The 25,667-nt window shown below is 38.7% G+C and overlaps 1 protein-coding gene across 24 annotated transcripts in view; it reads left to right on the forward strand.

The window, feature by feature from the left end:
* LOC5567734 (sex determination protein fruitless) overlaps nucleotides 1-25,667 on the forward strand; it is a 781,499-nt gene that overhangs the window by 673,994 nt on the left and 81,838 nt on the right. For 16 of the 24 annotated variants that reach the window (XM_021846428.1, XM_021846420.1, XM_021846402.1 and 13 more), the window contains 2 exons: nucleotides 18,469-18,624; nucleotides 19,606-20,936. In XM_021846428.1, coding sequence (XP_021702120.1) covers nucleotides 18,469-18,624; nucleotides 19,606-20,448 — 999 coding nt within the window. In that variant the 3' untranslated portion in view covers nucleotides 20,449-20,936. Of the gene's footprint in view, nucleotides 1-18,468; nucleotides 18,625-19,605; nucleotides 20,937-25,667 lie in introns of those variants that run through there. The other 8 variants (XM_021846441.1, XM_021846448.1, XM_021846479.1 and 5 more) reach the window with 1 other exon arrangement.

Below are 25,667 nucleotides of genomic sequence, written 5' to 3' on the forward strand. Positions count from 1 at the left end.
GAATTCATGTTCTACTATAACTAGGCTGTCAAGGATAAGCAACGAACTGATTATGACTTCATCAAATAGTGATCGTAGAACAGATTGTTTGTAAGCGTTTCGAAAATGCTAAAATCTTATAATTTTTTAATATTTGCATATAAATCCTCAAATGCACTTGATTCCAACGAAAATAGCTTTGACATGAAGTGTCATACTGATACTCTTTACTTTTGCATTCGTTTTGCTTAACTGATTAACGAAAACATCGTTATTTCGTTTAGTATGTTGTGGGTCTCGCACTATCAAAATTACCCGCATTATCAAAGTTACCCCGTTTTACGGTACCTAAAAAATCAATCAGGATAAATTTAAAAGAACTGCAAAAGTAATGAACTCTAAATAAGATATTGCGACAGCAACTTAACCAGGATTGCCTGTTGGGGTTAATTTATAAGTTCCTAATAAATTTTCTGGAAAAGCCTTGCATAAACTGTGAATTAATTCTTGGAGGGATCAAATCTGGATGAATGCAAACTTTTAAAGTAAACCTTGTAGAAAATACTGAAAGTATTTCTATTATTTTGTAGAGCAAATAATGGAGAAATGATACTATTCCAAAATCTGTGAAGGAATTTCTGGACGATTTCTGGAAGAATTATGGATTGTTGATATTATCTCATTTTCAGATTATTTGTTTAAAACTGACTACAAAATCACATTTTCTCTAAATTTTGAGCCTCGAGAGTATTTTAAAAAATACATGAAAATTTCGAAAAAAAAATTTGAACCTGGACTACATAGCATAGAGGAACCGCAAATAAGATTGACAAGTTCGCCCATGTTCGTTCAGATAATCCGTATTTCAATGAGCTAAATTTAATGTTTGGCTTATTTATTTTTTCTCGAGATTTAGATGTGCGAAAATCGAAAAAAAAATTTTTTGCGCTTTTCTATTGTGAAATACCCTAGGTACCCCACCAAACTTGAATCTAAATCCGGAACCAATTTTGATGGTGCATGCAATGTATGAATCAAATTTATAACTGATTTGTGATTATTACTAAAACAAATTATCAAAATCGATCGAACGATGGCGAAACTAGAGAATTTTGAAACTTGATGTCGGTATTGAAAAGATTAAGACCTTTGCCTTGCGGCCAAATTCCAATCCTTATTTTTCAATTGGGGGTCGTGAGGAAATTATGTCACGTTATAAGAGGAGAGAGGAGTTGGTGGTGTGGTACAGCGTGAATAAACCTAGGATCATTTTTTGATATAAAATAATGTATGCATCTTCCTTGTTTAAGGTGGATATAAATCGAAGGCATAGAATTTCAAGAGCACAAATCTAACGAACCCGACAGCGGTTCAAGCTGAACACTTGATCGATTGGCCATCGAGTAACCAATCGAGAACCCATACCGTAAAACGGGGTAACTTTGATAGTTTTTTCGAAGAAAACTTGAATATTTATGCAGGCTGTTTCAAAGAATAATAATTTATATTTTTAAAACAAGTACTGGCATCCTAGCTATCGATTACAGTCGATAAATCGGCAAAAGATTCATTTTGAATGGATATATAATTTTTCATATAATCGAAAGTTGGTTTTCTGTTTTGGGGTAACTTTGATAATGGAGTATAAATCGAACAAAATTGAATGAATAACGAACATTTGTAGGGCATTGCATACCTCTAGGCGTTTAACGTTATATGGAAATTTCTGACTTAGATTACAAAAATGGTCCCAGTTTGTCAAAATGCTATTCGCTAAGAGATTTGAGACCGTATTCAAGTTCTATGATAACTAGGCTGTCAAAGATAAGTGGCAAACAATTCAAAACTACATCAAATAGTGATCGTAGAACAGATTGTTTGTAAGCGTTTCGAAAATGCTAAAATTGTGTCCATTTTTAATATTCGTATAAAAAGCCTCAAATGCACTTGATTACAATGAAAACAGCTTTGACATGAAGTGTCATACCAATACTCTTTACTTTTGCATTTGTTTTGCTTAACTGATTTACAGAAACTTCGTTATTTCGTTTAATGTATTGTGGGTCTCGCACTATCAAAGTTACCCGCATTATCAAAGTTACCCCGTTTTACGGTACCACAGTTATGAATCTAAGATAAGACGATTTCTAAAAAGACGCCAAAACGTATGCTTTCACTAGCACACCATTCGTTTGCCTCGCAGATAATTTGCTGTTATAGTGTTCTGATCCATGATATGAGTCGATTTGATCCATGATACGGACCCATTTTTGACTGTAGCTGCTAGGAGTAGAAGCGAACGCTTTGCTTTTTTTTGTTCGAAATTAAACTCGAATTTCGCGAAATTCCGTTTTATTCCGTTTGTTTTAAATTTTCCGTGGAAATATTTTAAAAATTTGGCGATACGATACGAAATAGCAAAATACAAATTTCGCCTGTGCGAGTTCCGTGGAATTCCGCGGAATTTCGTTTCGAAGCGTATTTGACGGAATCATTCGGTATTTCGCATACCCTTACTAAAAAGCAGGCAAAACATGTAAAATATTTATTACATAGCGTAACGAAAATGACATTTTTGTGTGTCTCAAGGATCAAGTTATGTGTTCTGATGCCATTTTCAGTTCCAGCTCGTCACAATTTTTAGCTACAGGTCGCCAAAGTTGTTGCGTGTTGTAAGTGTTGTTATACATATGAAGTTTGAGTTCTGTGGCAAATTAAGCAAATAAATTGCCATACAAGCTGATAAACTTGCATGCAAATTGGCTGAAATAGTCAAATTTTGCATTTTAAACAGCCGACATCTCAAAAACTAGACGTACTATGATATTTTTGAAAACAGCAATGGATTCAGCAACCCTTAATTTAGTAAATGGCGGCATTTTGGTGCTTGAGACAAAAAAGTGTTCCGCATTTTTGCCATGATTTTTCAAGTCTCTACCACTGTGCCTCATATGCATTACATTGTGCCGGGTTGGCAGTGCCTAAGGGGTAGAAATAAAACTCAGCCCCCGGCGAAGACGATGACGACGTCTAACAGCAGCTCTGCTCAGCCAGCATAACTTCAGAAGAATTTCATGAATGGCGAATGCTCACTTAGCAAGAAGTTTGCGGGGCGTTCAACTGTTTGGCTGGTTGGCGGCGGGAACGGCTGGCAGTGGGGAAAAAACTTGAGATTAGAGAGAAATTATGGCATTATTTATGGTGGTACTGTTGCACTGTGCATAGTCATGAACCATAGTGGAGTCCTCAAATTGTGAGGGGGATTTCTGTAGTGTCATCAATGAAAGCCATTAAAGAACATCAGATAGATTTGAATAATGACGGCCGTAAAGGCAGTCAGTCGCCGAGATTATGGGGACGCATGGTATTTGCTTTCGAGCCGTTTGAGCTGTGGTTAAGTGAATGGTTAGTAAAGTCAAGACTTCTATTAGACCTCACCTAAAGCAATTTTTAAAATGTACTGTAATCAAAAGAGCGGTTTTTTATTGCTAAGGAATAGGATAAGGTTATCCCGTACCGCAAATCTGTTGAATTGGTTTGAAGGAATCCGATCCCTCGAGAGCATTGGAGTCAGTTTTCCATAAGAGATGATGACAGACTTCAGTTGTTGACAGAGTTGTTCCAGTGTTGACAGACTTTAACTCAAATCTCAATCAATGAGCTCTCCCGCGAGAGCACACACTTTAGAGGTCTGCTTTGTAAATCTCATGCTTGAGTTTTCATGCAAAATCACTCAATCACACTGAAATCGTTAAAAATAATTCAGTCATAAAACCCGACAAAAACTCGTTAAATCCTAATGTTGTTGTTTAAGTTAGAAAGGATTACTATGACGTGCTATAACCCTTCAGACTAACAAGAAAGCATTGCTTTGTGTGAGAAAACTATGGAAAAACAAGACAATAAGTCAAAATAATGAACCAAATCATCTGTGATCTTTTGAATGCTGAGTTGAGTGATTGGCAACTCACGCATACAAAATCTCAAGCATGAGTTATGAGAAATTGAGTTTTTTACAACACTGCATAATATAATTAATGACAGTACACCCGATTCTGTTTTTGCACGGGGGATGCGTACCGTGCAAAAAAAGTTTTCAGTTCAAAATTTCATAAACCGTGCAAAAAAAGTAACAACATTTCTCGACATTTCATGCAAAAATAAGGTTTTGGCGAAAAAAAATGTATGGAAGCATTTTTTGCACGGCCGTGTAAAAAAATCCGTGCAAAAACAGAATCGAGTGTATTCATCAAGCACATCACCCGAACACAAATAATTTTCAATTGTGGAGTTGAAATGCCAAATTTGTCAAAACATCTGCTTTTGTTTTAGAAGATGCTGAATTGGTTGTTTTATATAAACTAGTACCGTAAACGGGTTATCTTTGTATCAGTTAAGCAAAAAGATTGCAATAGGAAATGGTATCAGTATAACACTCCAGGTCAAAGCTGTTTTCGTTGAAATCAAGCATATTTGAGGCTTTATATTCAAATATTGAAAATTGACTACATTGCTCTTCTCTACGATCATTATTTGATAAAGTTCACTTATGCTTGACAACCTAGTTATAATAGAACATGAGTTTGGACTCAAATCACTTAGCGAAAATCATTTTTATTAAACAACTTTTGGTCCCGGAAAACTTCGTTTTGCCATCAAGTAGGCTGTTGAAAAATGATACATTAGTTTTCTCCCGTTACTACGACTATTCCGAAGATTTCCTTAAACTTTTTCGACGCAGAAACACGTCGGAACCCTGGACGATTGCAACAGTGAAAAAATTGTGAAAAACCGTTAAGCCGTTCTCAAGCCATTTCGTGACATACAAACACCATTCCATTTTTATTTATATAGATAGACTAGTGGTCCCGGCAAACTTCGTCTTACATATTTATCTTTTATACACACGAACACGTCGGAACCCCTGACGAACAAAACTGAGAAAAAATCTTTCAAATCCGTTGACCCGTTCGTAAGCCATTTCGTGACATACAAACACCATTCCATTTTTATTTATATAGATAGATAGATAGCTCTGAAACGAAGAAGTTCTCAATTTTCAAGTTCTTCAGTCGTTTAGAATGCTTCAATTAGAGGGGACGGACCTGGTGTAGTGGTTAGAACACACGCCTCTCACGCCGAGGACCTGGTATCGAATCCCATCCCCGAAATAGTCACAAAAAATTTCAGTGACGACTTCCTTCGGAAAGGAAGTAAAGCCGTTGGTCCCGAGATGAACTAGCCCAGGGCTAAAAATCTCGTTAATAAAGATAAAAAAATGCTTCAATTGGTTGTTATTGTAATAGGTAATAAGGGCGATTGCCTTGTACCCGAGATCTAGAATCCTGACCATCAAAATTCTCAAATAGGTAGCGGAGACACGTTAGTTTGTTTCTTCGCACACTAGACCAGAGAAGATTCATATCCCTTGAATGCTGCATCAGATACAGATCAAAGATCGATACAGTGGGTATCTGAATTAGTTTAGAGCATCGGACAAGGATTTCATACTTGAGAGATAATCTCATAAATTAGATTTCATTTTCACAGAGTTGGCTTCTCAATGTTACGCTTGATCCGTATTTTTAAGATCTCTTCCTAATTGGTGATCTCAAATTCGTTGGAAAAACATTTCCCAATGATACGTAAAGATTTGCTGAAACTAATTTTACGTTTCAGCAGTGCAGAATTCATTCGTTGCCATTATCGCGTAAATAACATGGCACCGCTCAAAAGTCAAATGGACCGATGCACGAGTTCACTAATTTGACGTTTGATCGGTGCCGAATTCATTCGTTACCATGGTCACGTAAATAACACGGCACCGCTCAAATGTCACCGGGTGAACTCGTGTATCGGTCCATGAACCAATGCACGAGTTCACTAATTGACGTTCGAGTGGTGCCGTATTATTTACGTGACCATGGCAACGAGTGAATTCGGCACCTCTCAAACGTCAAACTAGTGAACTCGTGCATTGGTTCATGGACCAATCAGATGTTTGGCAGATTCCACGCAAGATTCACTGCGAACTAGCTTAGCTTAGCTTAGCTTAGCTTAGCTTAGACTGACTACACATATCAATGGTTGCTATTCCGTGATTGACCGAAGTCAGTGAAAATCCACAAAGAATCAACTAGAAGTTCGGCTGGGATTGGCCATAATCTTCTTCAGTGTGCATAACTCAGTGCCTCTATTTATACATTATCAATAATGGCGCCGGCCACGTCCTTGCAGTCAGGTGGGATTGGGAGAAGGAATGTTAGTGTGTAACCTTTGCTATTTGGAGACCGTGTTTGCCTCTGCATCTCCACAAAGGTTACTGGGAAGGATGTTTGTTAATGGGGAGTATCGTTGGGTCAAAGGATTCACTTTGATAAGTGATTAGACCATGATAAATAGTTTTTTGTCAAATATAAATATGCTTTTATGAAAATATAATATTTTCATTTGATATGAACAATTTCTATGTAAAGGAAAATTATTCCGACACTTGAGGTGACGAACCATTCAAAGTTTGTTGAACAAATATCTAAATTTAACATTCCTACAGCTGTCAGGACGAAAGCATGTGTTATTATATTTTACTTATTTGAAAAGAAACAAAAACTCGATTGGCTGGAACATCATAGAACACTCTTATTCTTATGCCGACACTTGCAGTGGCGAACCATCCAAAGTTTGTTGAATAAAGTGAACCTTTCGCAAGTCTACACTTATAGTGTCGAACCATTCAAAGTTTTTTTATAATTACAAAAATAAAGATAAAAAGAAAGAAGTGTTTTGAAAACAAAAAATTGTGAAACATAAATAATTCATGAATTAGAGTTTATGTCAACACTCACAGTGACGAACCATTCATAGTTTGTTGAAAAATCATATTTACGTCCTATCGTTGTATCGATTAAATGTGCAGTCATACATATTTTATAGATTAGAAATAGTAGCATGAAACGAGCTCACCAATTGATCCGTCATCCTTGACTGAGCAGCAACAATCCACATTCAGCTTAACTCGTTTGCTCGGCTACATAAAAGCACTCAGAGAAAATAGGCGCACGACCCGAGAGGGAAAACAACTGACGACTGCTCGGGCTTTCTTGACGCACTGCCAAGGAGCAATCGTCAAGGTCGAAGATCAAACAGAACTAACCGATCGCGGAACTTTTTCACTTCACTCGACCGACGCGCGATATGTTTGATCCTGCCCTCGTCATCCGCTCCCGCAGAAGCAAGCGTCAAGGTCGAAAGATCAAACAGAACTCTCCACGCAAGATTCACTGCGAACTGTTGAAAAACTTTCATATGATGTCCGGTAAGATGTTTGACAGATGTCTGATTCCAAGAAGGATTCGAAGAATTATTCAAAAAGTTTGATGAAATTTCACATCAGTATGATTTCTAAAGGAATTTTTATAAAATTAGAGCACAACGATTTAAGAAAACCACTTCAAACCAGTTGATTATCATTTTTATTTCGTCGGCCAGGGGTTGGCAACGGCTCTCCCTGCCCTTCTTTGTTTACGCTCATGCTCTGAAGAGTTTACTAGCATTATCAGTAGTTTAAAAGGGTATGCTAGACTGCAGCAGGAGAAGCTGGAGATGTGTTGAAACGAACGCATTCGATGGATAAAGTTGTAGCAACCGATCCAGAATAAGAATTTTTCGAGATAACAGCGTTGCGGGACGGCTGCTTTACGCTTGCTGGAGGGGTTCCTGAACCCGGCCTCCTTAAGGTGAAGGTGAATCGAAGCCAAAGTTCAAATTTTCAAGAGCACGGATCTGGAGAACCAAACACCCGATTGAGCTGAAAATCTAATCGATTGGTCACCACCAGCTAGTGACCAATCGATTAAGTTTTCAGCTTAAACGGATGATTGGTTCTCCAGATCCGTGCTCTTGAAAATTTGAACTTTGGCTTCGATTCATCTTCACCTTAAAGGAGTTCTGGTGGAAAAGTGTTCCAATAAGTTACGTAATGGTCGGTGTTCTTACCAAACGCAGAACTGAGACGGCTGCTCGCCATTTATATGCCATCCCTAGTATGGATTTCCAACACAAAGGATTGGCACAGCTGTAAGGGTATGCGATATGGATTTTTTCCATGTCGATACGAAACGAAACGATACGCGGAATATCTTGCGCTGATAATGACGAAACGAAACGATATTTAAAAATGTTTCGTGTAACTCGATACGAAACCAAATAGCTCACGGAATTTTTCGAAACGAAACGAAATTTTTGAATTTGTTTCGCGGAATACACGTTTAAGTTTTTTTTTTCTTGTCAAAAGCTGGAAATTTTACAATAGGCATAAAAAACGTCTTTTTAAATCCTCTACCGTATGGAAACATAGTGTTGCTCAGCGGAATCCTTATATGTTTTGGTAAGACTTTTTTCTGTTTGTTTGAAATCTTCTTAATAACTTTATAAGGTTTCATTTCAACATATCTGACATTAACACAAGGCAATGAGTGGGTTTAATTTAAATGTTACAACTAAGAAGTGAGTCGAAAAGCAATTACCGTAATCCGGGGTAACATTGATCAGTTTTTGGGATATTTCTCAAATTTTTCATTTAAAAATGCAAATGTCGCTGGTTTTATATTTTTAAAACAAGTACTGGCACCTACCGCTAGTGACTATATACTGTACTTTGGTTTTAAACAGATATAAGTATGTTTAAATAAAAGTTTTAAGTGATTTTTATATTAAGCTGATATGGGGTAACATTGATCACCCTTGTAAAAAAAGGTTCGGTAATATTGAAAATGTCGTTGCTTACTTAAATCATGGCCCCTGAAGCCGAATATAAAGACCAAATTCTTACAAGTCATTTACTTTTTGAGTTATTTTAAAAATAAAATCGCGTTGAACCGTGGAATACGCCTAAAGGTAGGCAATTTTCTAAGGAAATTCTTTATTCTTAATAGTAGTTCGTTATTGTTGTTTAATTGAATAAACTTATGAAAAATTTGACTACGGAATCGTTTTCAGCGATGCCATTTTTAGTTACCATCGCATTTTCCTTTCCTTCATACCATTTGCAGAACTTATGTGAGACATGAATCTTCGGCAGTGTCATCCATAATGATAAAAATCATTGATTCAAAAAGTTGACAAATTCACGTATGAGCGAAAACCAATTTTCGCAAACACCTCAACATTCGTTAGCTTATGGATGTAAGAAAGAGAGGCACCGTTCATACTTTGGAAATATTTCATCAACAAATGATGATTCGAACTTTTTACGAGAAGGATCATACCGATCAATGTTACCCCGCTGATCAATGTTACCCCGGATTCCGGTACAAACATTTAAAACAATCTCAAAAATATTGAGAGGAGCCCAAAATTAATTAGATTTTTAGAAATGCCTTACGATTTTTGTAATCATGTGGATGTGATGTTATGCTAATATATACCATAAAACATGGAATAATGATAATATTCATATTTTTTGCTGTACTTTAAGCTTTGTGGCTTAAATGAATGTGATTGGGGACACAAGTCGATAAGTGATCATGAAAACACTATACTGAGAAGCAGCCTCTGTCCCAGTTGGAACATAACGCCATAAAGAAGAAGAAAAATAAGTAGAACACAGGAATCACTGGAATATTTGCTTTAGTATTTGCTGGAGTATTGAATTAAATCAAATTTAAAAAAAACCATCAACACATACCGTAAAACGGGGTAACTTTGATAGTTTTTTCGAAGAAAACTTAAATATATATGCATTCTGTTTCAAAGAATTACAATTTATATTTTTAAAACAAGTACTGACATCCCAGCTATTGATTGCACTTGATATATTGCCAAAAGATTTATTCTGAATGTATATATTATTTTTCATGTAATCGAAAGTCGGTTTTCTGTTTGGGGGTAACTTTGATAATGGAGTATGAATCGAACAAAATTGAATGAATTACGGAACATTTATAGGGCGTTGCATACCTCTAGGCGTTTAACGCTACATGAAAATTTCTGACTCAGATTACAAAAATGATCCCAGTTTGTAAAAATGGGTTTCGCTAAGAGATTTGAGACCGAATTCATGTTCTACTATAACTAGGCTGTCAAGGATAAGCAACGAACTGATTATGACTTCATCAAATAGTGATCGTAGAACAGATTGTTTGTAAGCGTTTCGAAAATGCTAAAATCTTATATTTTTTTAATATTTGCATATAAATCCTCAAATGCACTTGATTCCAACGAAAATAGCTTTGACATGAAGTGTCATACTGATACTCTTTACTTTTGCATTCGTTTTGCTTAACTGATTAACGAAAACATCGTTATTTCGTTTAGTATGTTGTGGGTCTCGCACTATCAAAATTACCCGCATTATCAAAGTTACCCCGTTTTACGGTACCTAAAAAATCAATCAGGATAAATTTAAAAGAACTGCAAAAGTAATGAACTCTAAATAAGATATTGCGACAGCAACTTAACCAGGATTGCCTGTTGGGGTTAATTTATAAGTTCCTAATAAATTTTCTGGAAAAGCCTTGCATAAACTGTGAATTAATTCTTGGAGGGATCAAATCTGGATGAATGCAAACTTTTAAAGTAAACCTTGTAGAAAATACTGAAAGTATTTCTATTATTTTGTAGAGCAAATAATGGAGAAATGATACTATTCCAAAATCTGTGAAGGAATTTCTGGACGATTTCTGGAAGAATTATGGATTGTTGATATTATCTCATTTTCAGATTATTTGTTTAAAACTGACTACAAAATCACATTTTCTCTAAATTTTGAGCCTCGAGAGTATTTTAAAAAATACATGAAAATTTCGAAAAAAAAATTTGAACCTGGACTACATAGCATAGAGGAACCGCAAATAAGATTGACAAGTTCGCCCATGTTCGTTCAGATAATCCGTATTTCAATGAGCTAAATTTAATGTTTGGCTTATTTATTTTTTCTCGAGATTTAGATGTGCGAAAATCGAAAAAAAAATTTTTTGCGCTTTTCTATTGTGAAATACCCTAGGTACCCCACCAAACTTGAATCTAAATCCGGAACCAATTTTGATGGTGCATGCAATGTATGAATCAAATTTATAACTGATTTGTGATTATTACTAAAACAAATTATCAAAATCGATCGAACGATGGCGAAACTAGAGAATTTTGAAACTTGATGTCGGTATTGAAAAGATTAAGACCTTTGCCTTGCGGCCAAATTCCAATCCTTATTTTTCAATTGGGGGTCGTGAGGAAATTATGTCACGTTATAAGAGGAGAGAGGAGTTGGTGGTGTGGTACAGCGTGAATAAACCTAGGATCATTTTTTGATATAAAATAATGTATGCATCTTCCTTGTTTAAGGTGGATATAAATCGAAGGCATAGAATTTCAAGAGCACAAATCTAACGAACCCGACAGCGGTTCAAGCTGAACACTTGATCGATTGGCCATCGAGTAACCAATCGAGAACCCATACCGTAAAACGGGGTAACTTTGATAGTTTTTTCGAAGAAAACTTGAATATTTATGCAGGCTGTTTCAAAGAATAATAATTTATATTTTTAAAACAAGTACTGGCATCCTAGCTATCGATTACAGTCGATAAATCGGCAAAAGATTCATTTTGAATGGATATATAATTTTTCATATAATCGAAAGTTGGTTTTCTGTTTTGGGGTAACTTTGATAATGGAGTATAAATCGAACAAAATTGAATGAATAACGAACATTTGTAGGGCATTGCATACCTCTAGGCGTTTAACGTTATATGGAAATTTCTGACTTAGATTACAAAAATGGTCCCAGTTTGTCAAAATGCTATTCGCTAAGAGATTTGAGACCGTATTCAAGTTCTATGATAACTAGGCTGTCAAAGATAAGTGGCAAACAATTCAAAACTACATCAAATAGTGATCGTAGAACAGATTGTTTGTAAGCGTTTCGAAAATGCTAAAATTGTGTCCATTTTTAATATTCGTATAAAAAGCCTCAAATGCACTTGATTACAATGAAAACAGCTTTGACATGAAGTGTCATACCAATACTCTTTACTTTTGCATTTGTTTTGCTTAACTGATTTACAGAAACTTCGTTATTTCGTTTAATGTATTGTGGGTCTCGCACTATCAAAGTTACCCCCATTATCAAAGTTACCCCGTTTTACGGTACCACAGTTATGAATCTAAGATAAGACGATTTCTAAAAAGACGCCAAAACGTATGCTTTCACTAGCACACCATTCGTTTGCCTCGCAGATAATTTGCTGTTATAGTGTTCTGATCCATGATATGAGTCGATTTGATCCATGATACGGACCCATTTTTGACTGTAGCTGCTAGGAGTAGAAGCGAACGCTTTGCTTTTTTTTGTTCGAAATTAAACTCGAATTTCGCGAAATTCCGTTTTATTCCGTTTGTTTTAAATTTTCCGTGGAAATATTTTAAAAATTTGGCGATACGATACGAAATAGCAAAATACAAATTTCGCCTGTGCGAGTTCCGTGGAATTCCGCGGAATTTCGTTTCGAAGCGTATTTGACGGAATCATTCGGTATTTCGCATACCCTTACACAGCTGGTGATAGACGGAAGGAATTTCTTCTTCTTCTTTCTGGCGTTACGTCTCCACTAGGACAGAGCCTGCTTCTCAGCTTAGTGTTCTTATGAGCACTTCCACAGTTATTAACTGAGAGCTTACTATGCCATTGATCATTTTTGCATGCGTATATCGTGTGGCAGGTACGAAGATACTCTATGCCCTGGGAAGTCGAGAAAATTTCCAACCCGAAAAGATCCTCGACCGGTGGGATTCGAACCCACGTCCCTCAGCTTGGTCTTGCTGAATAGCTGCGCGTTTACCGCTACGGCTATTTGGGCCCCACGAAAGGAATTTGATCAAAAGAAAATAGCAAGCCTTTTATTGCAATCTTGTAAATAGCATACTTCAGTACTTACTTGATACTTGAAGGGCTACAATCCGCTACGTTAAATCTACGCCGAATGGATAATCTTCTCCACTGGGATCGGTCCTGAGCCAATCGCTTCCAAGGGCACTTTACGTTCAGGGCGTAAAGTGCCCTTTAGTCCTCTTCAACTGCAAAAAACCAACGTGTGCGCGGCCTACCACGAAGCGGTCGGCCTCGTCCGGGTTCTCTACTGAATACTATTTTTGCTTGTCGTTCTACCGGCATTCATATCACGTGACCAACCCAACGCAGCCTGCCGTGTTTTATGAGCTTGATAATATCCACTTCTTATATACTTGGGGTACAACTCATGATTCATGCGACGCTGCCAGATGCCATTTTCTTGTTTACCGCCGAGTATTGTTCGCAGCACTTTACGCTCAACAACTCCAAACGCTTTCCGGTCGACCTCTTTTAACGTCCAAGATTCATGGCCGTATAGAGCAACCGGAAGGATTAGTGTTCTATATAGCATTTTGTTTTCGTCTGCAGGTTACGGGACTTAAGCTGGTTATGGAGCCCGTAAAAAGCCCTATTCGTAGCTGCAAGACGCCTTTTCACCTCGTGGGTAACATCATTATCGCACGTCACTAAAGTGCCAAGATACACAAATTCTTCCACTACTTCAAATTTTTCACCATTCAGCACCACTTCACTACCAACGTCACGATTGGAACCACGCTGTCTACCAGCGATCATGTACTTTGTTTTGCTGGTGTTGACGGTAAGTCCATCCCTCGTTGTCTCCTTTTTAAAAGGCACGAATGCCTCTTCTACGGCTCGACGATCAATTCCGATTATATCGATATCGTCCGCAAAACCCAGGAGCAGGGTTAGTGACTATCAGTGAAGGTGACGAAAAATAAAAAAAATCGTCACTACCTCAACTCAGCGCAACCAACGACGCCCAACTATCAGCAACTAAGCACCTCGTCGTGACGAAAAATCTTTGCCGTTTTTCTCTGTATGTGTTTTCGTTAAACATGTTCAGCTTGCATGGAAAGACAGCCAACTAATCGGTGCCAATCAAAAGGCCGACCAAAAAAGAAACTCGCAAAAACTAATCAGCACGCTTCTAGAGTTGAACAAAAAACCTTCAGATTATCGGTTGCACGCGCCTACCGGCTAAACTAACACACCTTCTTGAGAATGTTCTTGCCCAATTGCTAACACAAGACACATTGTTGACTAGTAGTTCGTAGCTCAGACTCTATTTGTCTACAATTGTGCGCTCGATGACGATTAGAAGCTTATGTTGGTTCAGTGCGGAGAGGTGACGGGAAGAGTGACGAAACATATTACTCGTGGACTTTTTGCGGCTTTGTTTCGTCGTGGTCTCCTTGTCAGTCATTGAAAGCAAAGAAAATGACAATTTTTTATGCACTGAATATTTTTTTCAATTTTTCATCATCGGTCAGTGACGAAACCGATGGTTACCAACCCTGCCCAGGAGCATATGCGACCGGGTGACGATGGTACCGCTTCTTTGCACGCCCGCTCTCCTAATAGTTCCTTCGAGAGCAATGTTGAATAAAAGGATCGAAAACGCATCTCCTTGTTTCAATCCATCTAAGGTTACGAAGTAGGTTGAAGTCTCAACCGCAACCCGCACACTTGATTTCGATCCATCCAACGTTATACGAATTAGTCTAATCAGTTTCGCCGGAAAACCGTGTTCTACCATTATCTGCCATAACTCATTCCTCTTTACTGAATCGTACGCCGCCTTGAAATGAATGAACAGATGGTGAGTCTGCAAGTTATATTCCCGGAACTTATCAAGGATTTGTCGCAAGGTTTGATCCGTCGTTGATCGGCCTTCACGAAAACCAGCTTGGTATTTGCCGACGAAGGACTCCTCCAGCGGTCTCAATCTGGTGAACAGAACACGCGACATTATTTTGTACGCCGAATTGAGGAGCGTTATTCCTCGGTAATTGGCGCACTCCAATCTGTGTCCCTTCTTATACAGAGGGCAGATGAGGCCCTCCAGCCAGCTAGCAGGCAATTCTTCTTCTACGGTGCAGTATTTCGTACAGCTGCTCACTACCGTGCGGGAAAAGTTCAGACGCGCTCGTGTTCTCTCCATTCAACAATTGCTCAAAGCCTCAGCCACCAAGATTTTATCTTTCAGCAAGTTACCTTCACGGTCATTGCACATGACGGGAGACGGCGCAGTTTTTCTCCGTACGCCATTGACAGTTTCGTAAAATCTCCGCATATCATTTTGTTCCATGATGTTTTGCGCCTCAGTAATGATGTCTTCTTCATACTACAGTGATACCTCCATGAGTTGATGTTCCATGACTCGATATCGACTCATGGAACCATACTAGAAACAAAATTTCATGGTTACTATGATGGTCCCTCGAAACTGCATTCCAAAGGATTTCTGTTCCATGACTCGATATTTCCATGAGTCGATGGTCCCTTCAATATCGACTCATGGAGGTTTCACTGTACCTTTTCTTTCTGCGGTGAATTCGTTTCTCGGCTGCTCTAGCTTCCTTGTTCCGCTCTCTATTCGGCCGGGTACCATACACTAACATCCGGCTTCTGGTAACATTCTTCTCATCCGTCACATTCTGGCACTCCTCATCAAACCAACCGTTCCTGGGTCGTCTCTGAGCAGTACCTATCACCTCTCACACTGCTGTGCTCATCGCACCGTAGATAGACTCCCACAGATTGTTGAGGTTGTCGCCCACGTTGTATCCCCTTATCCGTTCATCAAGCTTCTGACGGTCTGCTACACCTTCTGTTGATAAGCGCTGGATATTGAAACGCAACGGTCGCTGTGTTCTTGTGTTCGCCACGGTAGACAACCGTGCACGAATTTTACTAACAACGAGATAGTGATAAGACTGGATGTTTGGGCCTCTGAAGGTCCTCACATCGATGACATCCGAGAAATGCCGGCCGTCCACCAAAACGTGGTCTATTTACACATGAGTTACATGAGACGATTAATATTATTAAGCTAAGGGTTGCTTAAAAAAGATGGCCTAGAACTGGAGAACGTGAATTCAGGGCGGTGGATCCCGTCGCCAACACAACTTTCAAATACAACATCTACCATAGTGGTAGCGATAAGGCAGAGCATGGTGTCGGATTCATGGTGTATTTTCATAAGCCGAAAATACGCTGGAATCATGATTTCATGAGTCATAATCTTGTTTTTGGATTCTGATTTCTACCCGTGTAGTTGAAGAATTTGCCCCGTATCCTCAATTCGCAGATTCGTTCATTAATCGGTTTCCACCTCATATCTCGCTGTATCTGTTTCCCGATCACTATGAATCCGACACCATGCTCTGCCTTATCGCTACTACTATGGTAGATGTTGTATTTGAAAGTTGTGTTGGCGACGGGATCTACCGCCCTGAATTCACGTTCTCCAGTTCTAGGCCATCTTTTTTCCTGAATAGCAGTCACGCTCACTCCAACCTTCTGCAATTCACGAGCCAAAAGGCTCACTCATCCGGGTTCATTTAACGTCCTGACCAGGCATTGCAGAATTCGCTCTCATTTGAGTATGAAGCACGATCAAAGCAAGCAAAGACAAACATCCCATCTGTTGCGGTCCACTATCGTCATTGTATCGTAAGGTGTAACGAGTCTGATAAATGGAAGCAGCGAGCGAGATCCCCAATGAGAGAGCGATGATAAAATCCATTTTTCTCGCTTGTTTACCGTTGGGGATAGGTGTTTTTCTTTGCTGGCACGATAAACAATCCACGAGCTTCCAATAGCAATAGTGTCCCCCAGGCTTGGAGCATGTTTAGAGGGGTTTTATCATACACTACTATCCCCCCAATCTGATCAAAGTTGTAGCAGTATACGATAAACAGTCTCTCATAATGTGCAGCATGTTATGATAGTTACAGAGAGCGATACGTGAGAGATTCTCTCAATTTTCTCAGGATTCAATCCCTGGTCCTGACATTCCAGGTACCGAGTTTTCAATCATAGACCTTATTTCGTTGCCAGGTCTATTGCCGAAAATATCGTTCGTTATTTCTCCTTTCTCCTTTTTTCGTGGTATGTAAGAAATTCGATATGCTACCTTACCAGGGTCGTGATACCTACAATCACGATGGTGGGGCTGTCACCTTAGGTGTAGCTGACGTGATACAGCATTTCATACTAAGCCGCTGGATGCCAGAACAGACGCTGTTTGAGCCGCACCTCCTTGGTGGACAGACGCTCAAGACGCACCTTCTCACTGTAGCTGATATCAGAAGGACAACAGTGCCCAGGCTGCACTACCAGCTAAGTACGCAACCCTTAGCTGGCGGTCTTTGTCATCGTTTGACCGGTGGAAGCGTGAGGTAGGGACTGGTGAGGACCAGAGCTATGTTGGACGCTCTTTCCTAGTTGTCGGTTCACCATTTCACAGTCCATACTTAGTACGCTGATATTTAATGTTGATTCCTTGATTTGGTATTTATTTGTCATGCATGTATGCTCTGGAATGGCTCAATTGCTTTTGGAGGATCATGGGATATCTCAAAGCTAGCAACAAACGTATGACCTACTACACAATTGATGCCAATCCTGAAGACTTGATGATGAACATTCAGGGTTATTCTGCGAGTCGAGTGATATGAGACGAATCGAATGAGGTGGCAATTGTCAACTCGCGCCAATTTAATTAATATTAGTCGTCTCATGTCACTCATGTGTAAGCGACTCGTCTCGAATTCATGCAATGAGCTCAATAGGGATGTTTATTAATAATACTAGTTGTTAGATTGACTACAGTAGATTGAGTAGTAGTTTGATGAACGCATATGGGGTATGATTTCTTCCTCGAGTTGAAGAGTTGCTCGAAAACGAACCATAAAATACAATCGCTGAATCCGGATGGCTGCATGTTACATGTTGGAGAAGCTCAACGAGTCGACAGCAATAAGATTTATTACAATACCAGTTTTCCAGATTTGACAATATGTAGCTAGAAATTGGTAAACTGAAACGGTTCTGGAGAAAAAGTACACCAATAAGTTAAATGATTGACGATGTTCTAAGAGCTTCCGGTTTGTTTTACACCGACCATATCACTTAGAGCTACCAAATACTCCCTAATTTCAAAATTCACACATACTACAGATGATGAGGGTTATATATTAGAAACCTAAACGTCATTATAGATATCTGCGACATATCTGCTTATTGATGTGGAAATATTTCGCGGATAATCACATCGAATGACCAGCCCACTTAAGTCTTCCGATAGTTGGCACAATTAGTAAAAAACCACTACTTTGTATAATACATCAACATCTTGTAAACTATCAAATGTTTAATCGACCACTAGCACCTCTGGCTTTATTTAAAATCAAGATAAATTCAAGTAAAAATTTTGGAAAACAACATCTACTTAACACAACCAGATTAAATGTTTTAGGAAGGGTTTGAGCAGCACATATATCATTTTTTTTTTTTTTGATATGTATAATACTTAACACATAACTTCAAGATTCCTCACAACGAAGCAATAAAATCTTCCAATTCAATATAACCGTTCCCCTCATTCTCCAACAGGCGTCATCACACAGTAGTATCAAGCTAAGTCCAAAGCCCGACGACGACTTCAAAGTCAGCTCACCGGCCGCGATGCATTCGCTTTCCGGTCCGATCAAACAGGAGTACTCCGACTTGCCCAGCCGCCATCATCCGCTGCATCCAGAACTATTGCCGGTAAGTGATGAGTTTCCAATTTTTCCCTAACTTACAAATGAATAGATATTATCGTTGTTCCTACCCCATCTATCCGCATACTGACCATCCCCATTACCATACGGTGTCTTTCTGTATCATTATCGCTTTCGTAACCCCACAATCCCCTAGGAGTAGCGTGTAGTTGTACGAGTCTTAATCTAACATTATACCCCTGGTGACAGTGTAACTCGAGTGTTTTTTTTATTTTGTTACTTACTAAAACGGTTTTCTTCCTTTTAAGTTGCCTTTAGTTGTTTCCATTTCTATCATTTCCTTCGGTTTCTTGTAAAAAAGTTATTTTCCTCATCAATTCGAAACTTTGTCTAGGTTTTTTCTTTGAGCCGGTTCTTTTGGTTCCATATATTAAACGATCAGTAATTAGCATAATTTATATGATTTCGGTCTTTTTTAAAACAAAAACAAAAATCAACCCAAGCTTATGCTTCCAATCAGCAGAAGTCAAACAGTCAACTGTCATCGGCAATCGAAGTGCAAAAACACAGTAAAAAAAGTTGAAAAAATTAGTGACGTGAGATGAAAAATTGAAAAACAAACATTTTTCTTGTCATTTCATTCGAAGGATGAAGGAATTGATGCGGATCGATCAAAATTTTTCCAAAATACAAAAAAAAATGATGCAAAACAGAGCAAAGATATCCTCATTGTCCGTTAACTAAGAATCGACTGTCAAAAGAAAAAATCTAAACAATGTGTTCATTGTCCCTTTTGCGAACTAGTTAATAATAGTTGAAAATCAAACGCATCCCGTACTGTACTGCAAAACAAAATGCATATTTCAAAGTTGCAAAGCATTGTTCCCTCCAGTTGTTGGTAGATGTAAAAGCTTTTCTTGAGATCCCCGTTCAGGAGAACACATAACTAGCGAGTCACACACAGACAAAAAAAACGTTGTTTGCTACACAATGAACATATGTATCCTTCCCTTCCTATGTTTGACAGAAAAATGTTTGGGGAAGTGAATCAGCATCATCACCGTCGTCGTCGGCCAACAAAGCGATCGCTACTTCCTCCTCCATTTCATCACAGCCATCGCCGTCGACGTCCGCCGGCGGTAAACCGATGACGACGACTTCGACGGCCCAAACCCTTATAACTGCCATCAAGGAGGAGTCCACCTCCCCTACCACTCAAGACCACCACAACAAGCACCAGCAGCTGTTGTCTTCGCTGGCTGAACTGCAGCACCTGAAGCAACAACAGCAGCAATCCTCGGTACAAAATCAGCTGCAGCTGGCCCAAAGTACAATATCAATCATTTCAAATGCTGCGGCTGCTACTCCAAACTTTACCTCTTGGAGCAGTCCTTCGAACCTCCACCGTTACCTTCTTCAACAACAGCAGCAGCAACAACAACCATCTCGTGGATCTACAAGTGCCAGTGCAACCGCCGAGGAGTCTCTCCTAGAGGAGATGAATCGTCCTCCGCCGGTGCACACCAAACCTCAAACTCCCCGCCAAACGTCCCGTGCTGGACGAGACCCCTCGACAACCTCCTCCTCCCGCAAAGGTGGCCGCTTCCGGCCGAACTGGCTCGAGCAGTTCGATTGGCTCAAGTACGACGAGGAGAAGAACTACATGTACTGTGCTTTCTGCCGCCGCTGGAGCAACGACATCCCGGATATCCGTACCTCGTTCGTCGAAGGCAACTCCAACTTCCGCCTAGAGATCGTCAACCACCACGACAAGTGCAAAGCCCACCGACTGTGCAAGGAACGCGAGCAAAGGGAACTGGAACTCACCCAGATGGAAACGGATCAGGACCGGGGCGGTGGAGCGACTTGAACCTCCTCAACGGTTCGAGATATGACGAATGAGAATGATGATCAGGAGGAGGAGGAGAAGAAGTAGGAGGTGGAATTTTGTGATAATCCAAATCCCCGTTCCCGTGGAAGCGCCATCACGCCAGAACTAGCCCTTCTGGCGCCTTTTAAAACCTACAAATAGAGACAGAGAGAAGAGATAGATAGATAGATGTATATCCTTATTAGTTGTTAAGTTGTTTTTTGCTTCTATTTTGAGAAATTTTAGCGAATCCGGAAACCGGCTTGGGATAGCGCGTCAGTTGGATTTCCGGCGCCGCCAGTGGATTTGTTTTTATTTTTACCAGTAATGAAACGGAAGAGAAAAAAAAATCAAAAGTAGAAGTTAGTCGAACTTATAGGTCCCTTACCGCCTAGCGGATGGAGAAATATATTTTGTGTCAAAACAATTGTAAACCGTTAGAACTGTAGAAGATTACCGAATAAACATGAACAGTGGTTGAATTCGAACTGTGTGGTGAGTGGGTGCGTGAATTGCGTTCTGTTGAGAAGTCCTTGGGGAATCACAGGGGTAGTTTGCGACGAATGGTAATGGTCTTAACGCACTGATAATCACTTAATACGTTTTCTTTTATGTAGAATTTGGATATATTATTATTGCATTTTCATTAAACCTATTAAATTAACATGGGATTCAAGTAAAGGGACAAAAGGCCACGATTCAGAACGTCGAAAAAAAAGGAAAATAAGAAAAATGCCTCCTCTCAGACATTTTGATAGATTTTAACTTTTTAAGAAAATAAGTTTTCAGGTCGGTCGGTTCCTTTATTTTTGTCCTTCCACCTTTGTTCTTACAACCTTTTGCTCATAAACTTATTGATATATCAACTTTATGTCTTTCCATCGACCTTCCTTTCAACACTATTCTATGAAAAATTACTTTAAATTCCAAAAACTTTTACTAGAAATCCTGGACTCTAAAGCATTTTTTCAATTCCGAGAACTGATTTAAATGTTCTTAATGACAAAAATCTAGAAAAGGCTACTTTTAGAATTACTCCAACAATTCTTCCTAGTATTTTTCTTTCTGGCATTACGTCTCAACTAGGGCAGAGCCTACTTCTCATTGTAATGTTTTTTGAATTCGTATATCGTGTGTCAGGTATGAAGATAAACAATTTCCTGGGAAGTCGATAAAATTTCCAATTCGAAAAAGTCCTCGACCGGTAGGAATCGAAACTCCGATCGTCAGCTTGGTCTTACCCACTAGCTGCCCGTTTAACGCTACAGTTACCTGATCTACTTCAAGATTTTTTTCTGTTGACTAAGTTTCTTCAGATATTTCTTAAAGGTTTTCCAGAAGTTATTCGTCGAATCTAAAATATTAAAAAGTTCTTTCAGGTAGTGTCGCGATTTGCTTAAGCCCTAAAATGGCTCCAAGACGAACTTAATAAATTGATGGATTGATGTTACTCCTCAATATATTGATGTCGTATGAGTGTGACATCAATATATTGATGCAAATATTGAGTCGAAATCTGGGAAGTTTGATCGTGCATTTCAATATCCCCTCTCAGTTTGACCTCGGTAGCCGATAGCGCTCGAAGTACAGCGTGTTTTGTGCTCGCCGGGTGATTGGTTCGAATCGGCATCATGACAATTAATCAATATTGGTGCGGAGCTCCAATTGCTGACTCGACTTTAACTTGGTAAAAATATTGCAGAAAAATATTGATAATAAAAATAATGTCAATATCGTCTAGGATTAAAGAATGCTAGAAGAATGCCAATAAACGCTATGAGTTTACCGATAAACATGATATGTAATATTTGTTTTTTTCTTACGAAACCTTACAGATTTCGTTGTATATTTAGGACCATGCAACAATGTTTTAGAAGTTTGTTAGCAACTCCTTATGGAGCACCCACAGATTTTGTAGAATTTCCTCGAGAAAATGTTAAGAAGACTTTGAGAAATTGTTTAACAAATTGAAAAATATTTCACATATATATTCTTTTACAGGGGTGGTAGCAGGTCTCGTTTTAGACAATGGGTCTCTATTTTAAAGGAAGTCCCTTGAAAGTCTCTATTTTTAATGGAAGGTCTCTAAAGTCTCTATTTTAAGCAAAATCAAAGAAACTTCCAGAGACAAATTACTCGACAATTTCACAGGTTCTCAAGAATTCTACTAGTGATTTCTTCAAAGATTTCTTCTAGCATGATTTCAGAGACTCCTCCAGCAATTCTTCCAGCGGTATTTTAAGGGATGCTTAGAGGTTTCTACAGCAATCCATGAGCGCTTCTACCTCCTGTAATTTCCACAAGGATTGCTGTAAAAATTTCCAAAACCATTTCAGGAGACTATCTCCAGATAGTATTTAACTAATTCTTTCACTGATTGTTCCAGTTGTTAGTATAGCAGATCATCCATAGATACTTACAGTGTTTCTTTCAAGAAATTAAACAAACCAACCGAATTCCAGGATCCAATTTATTCAGTTATCATTCCAGGCATTTTCATATGGATTTTTTTCAAGAATTGTTCCACATTTACCTTAGTAATAGCTACAAAATTTCTAAGGATTTTCCGCAGAAATATATTGATTACTTTAAAACTAAAAATTCCTAGATATATTCGACCTAAGATTCCTCGTGAAGCTTCTCTAGAACTTTTTCTAAGGATTTTTCTGTTTTCTCAAGTTAAATCTTCATAGGGATTTTCAAAATTTCATATAAATTTTCACGCAAGCTACAATACTACAATAGTCATTTCAGTAATTCATTCCATTCGATAACTCATCAAGTTTTACTTCAGAACAAATAACTTAAAAAAAAAACTTTCGGAAAAAAAATCACCAAACATTACAGCAAAAATCAAATTTTTCTGGAGACATCTCTAGAAATATAACTAGACAAATATATTTGAAGATATCATTGGAAAATTTCTAAAATAATTCATTACTAAAAGTACTCTTAGTTTAGAAATCCTAAATTACAATATTGTAGGAAATTCTGAAAAAAATCAATAAAAAATACGGGTTGAATTCCTCAAGATAAAACGGGAATCTTAGTGGAACCCAGGTACCCAATATGCCGTATTTTGGGCCAAAATGTTGGTTTACGAGCTACCGAAAAACTAAACATCATCTATTCTTTGCAATTGGATTAAATGGACAAATTGATGTGAAGTTTTCGAAAAAGTTACACGTCTTCTCAGTGAAAATCGATGGTTAATTTCTGCGTTCATGAGTCCTCTCGTGGCGCAGGGGTAATGCGCCCTATCTAGAAAAAGGGGACGGACCTGGTGTAGTGGATAGAACACTCGCCTCTCACGCCGAGGACCTGGGATCGAATCTCATCCCCGACATAGTCACTTATGACGTAAAAAGTTATAGTGACGACTTCCTTCGGAAGGGAAGTAAAGCCGTTGGTCCCGAGATGAACTAGCCCAGGGCTAAAAATCTCGTTAATAAAGTCAAACCAACCAACCCTATCTAGAAAACAGGGAGTCTTGAGTTCGATTATCACCGAGAAAACGTGTAACTTTTTCGCAATCTTCACAACAATTTTTCAATTTAATCCAATGGATCATTAAAATAACTAAAACGGTCGCTATGGAAAGCATAGATAGTGCCACCGTAGCTTTGTGTGTTTGACCGAACAGCAATACTGTCACAATCCCATATACAGTGGCGCCTTTGTTTTGATGCGGTGAGCACTGACAAAAACTACATTCAATGATCCATTGCAAAATATTTGTAATATTTCATTTTTCGGTAGTTGTTAAACTTCCACTCGTCAGGTTAGCCGTAAACCACGAATCATAATTATTTAAAACAAGTTGATTCACGGCTGATATGATGTCAATAAGTCGTTAAACAGCATAATAGAATATTAGCCGTATATAAGGGATTATGTCCGATATACGGCTTATGATTACCTGGGAAGACTCTACCCCATTATCCCAAGACCCATTACCCCGAATGACAACTCCCAGATTGCCAATACCCCGAATGTACCATTACCCCGAATTCCATTGACCCAAAAGCTGTTTCCGCGAATGTTCAATCACCTTGAATTACATTGCCCCAAAATATTGGAATTCAGGGTAATGGCATTTGGGATTATGGATCGTTCGGGGATATGAATTTCGGGGTGATGGCATTCGGGAAACAGCATTCGGGGTAATGGGGTAGAATCACATGGGAAGCCTTGAGAAAGTGATGGTAGAGGCATTGGAAAATTTCCTGGACTCCTGAAGAATCTTTGCAGGAATTCCTGATATAGTCTCTGAGGTAACTTTTGTGGTTATCCTTAGTAAAATTCCAGTCTTGAAGATATCTAAAACGAAACTTGCGTAAAAATTTCAAAATTACACCCGTGAAAAAAGGGGGCAGATCAGGTGTAGTGGTTAAGTCACACGCCTCTCACGCCGAGGACCTGTAATCGAATCCCATCCTGAGATTATGGCGTTAAGGTTACAATGACGAGTTCCATCAAAATTGCAGTAAAACCGTTAATCGCGAGATAAAATAGCCAAAGTTAGAAATCTCGTTGATAAAAATATTTAAAAAAAAATCCTGAAGAAACCGTTGGAATATTATCTGTAGCATTCTTTGGGAAAATACCTGAAAAATACGTTTATATCTTGCTTTCTGATATGTTTTTAAATATTTTATTGGTTCCTATTTGGTCCCTTTCTGGTCTCTTTTTGGTTTCTGGTTGTTTGTATTCTAAGCATGAGATCTCTAAAACTCCTATTTTCACCTTGACTTTCAGGAAAATAATTAAAATACAGCCAAACCTCTTTTTCTACCTCTAACTGGGGAGACAAAATAATTAGAAGCGTAAAAAAGCTTTCCGTTCTCAAGGTTTATGCCAAGAGGTTCTCAAGGGTATCAACAGGGATGAAAGAAGCCTTAGTCTGGCGCCATTTTGAATTCCAAGATGGCATCTTCCGGTTTGTGAAAATCACTTAAACCTCATGCAACATTCGTATTTTTGGAACGGGAACGATGAGTGGATTATGAAAATCGATGTCTGACCTATTTTGATCCAAGGTGACGTCTTTCGGTTTGTGAAAATCACTTGAAATCCATGCAATATGGATATTTTTAGAACGGACTCGATGAGTAGAAAGCGAAAGTCTATGTCTGACGCCATTTTGGAATCCGAGATGGCGAATTCCGTTTGTGAAAATCGCTAGAATGCAATAAAATATAAGTATACTAGTGGTCCCG

Source organism: Aedes aegypti, chromosome 1 (assembly GCF_002204515.2).
Source record: "Aedes aegypti strain LVP_AGWG chromosome 1, AaegL5.0 Primary Assembly, whole genome shotgun sequence".
Lineage (NCBI taxonomy): Eukaryota > Metazoa > Arthropoda > Insecta > Diptera > Culicidae > Aedes > Aedes aegypti.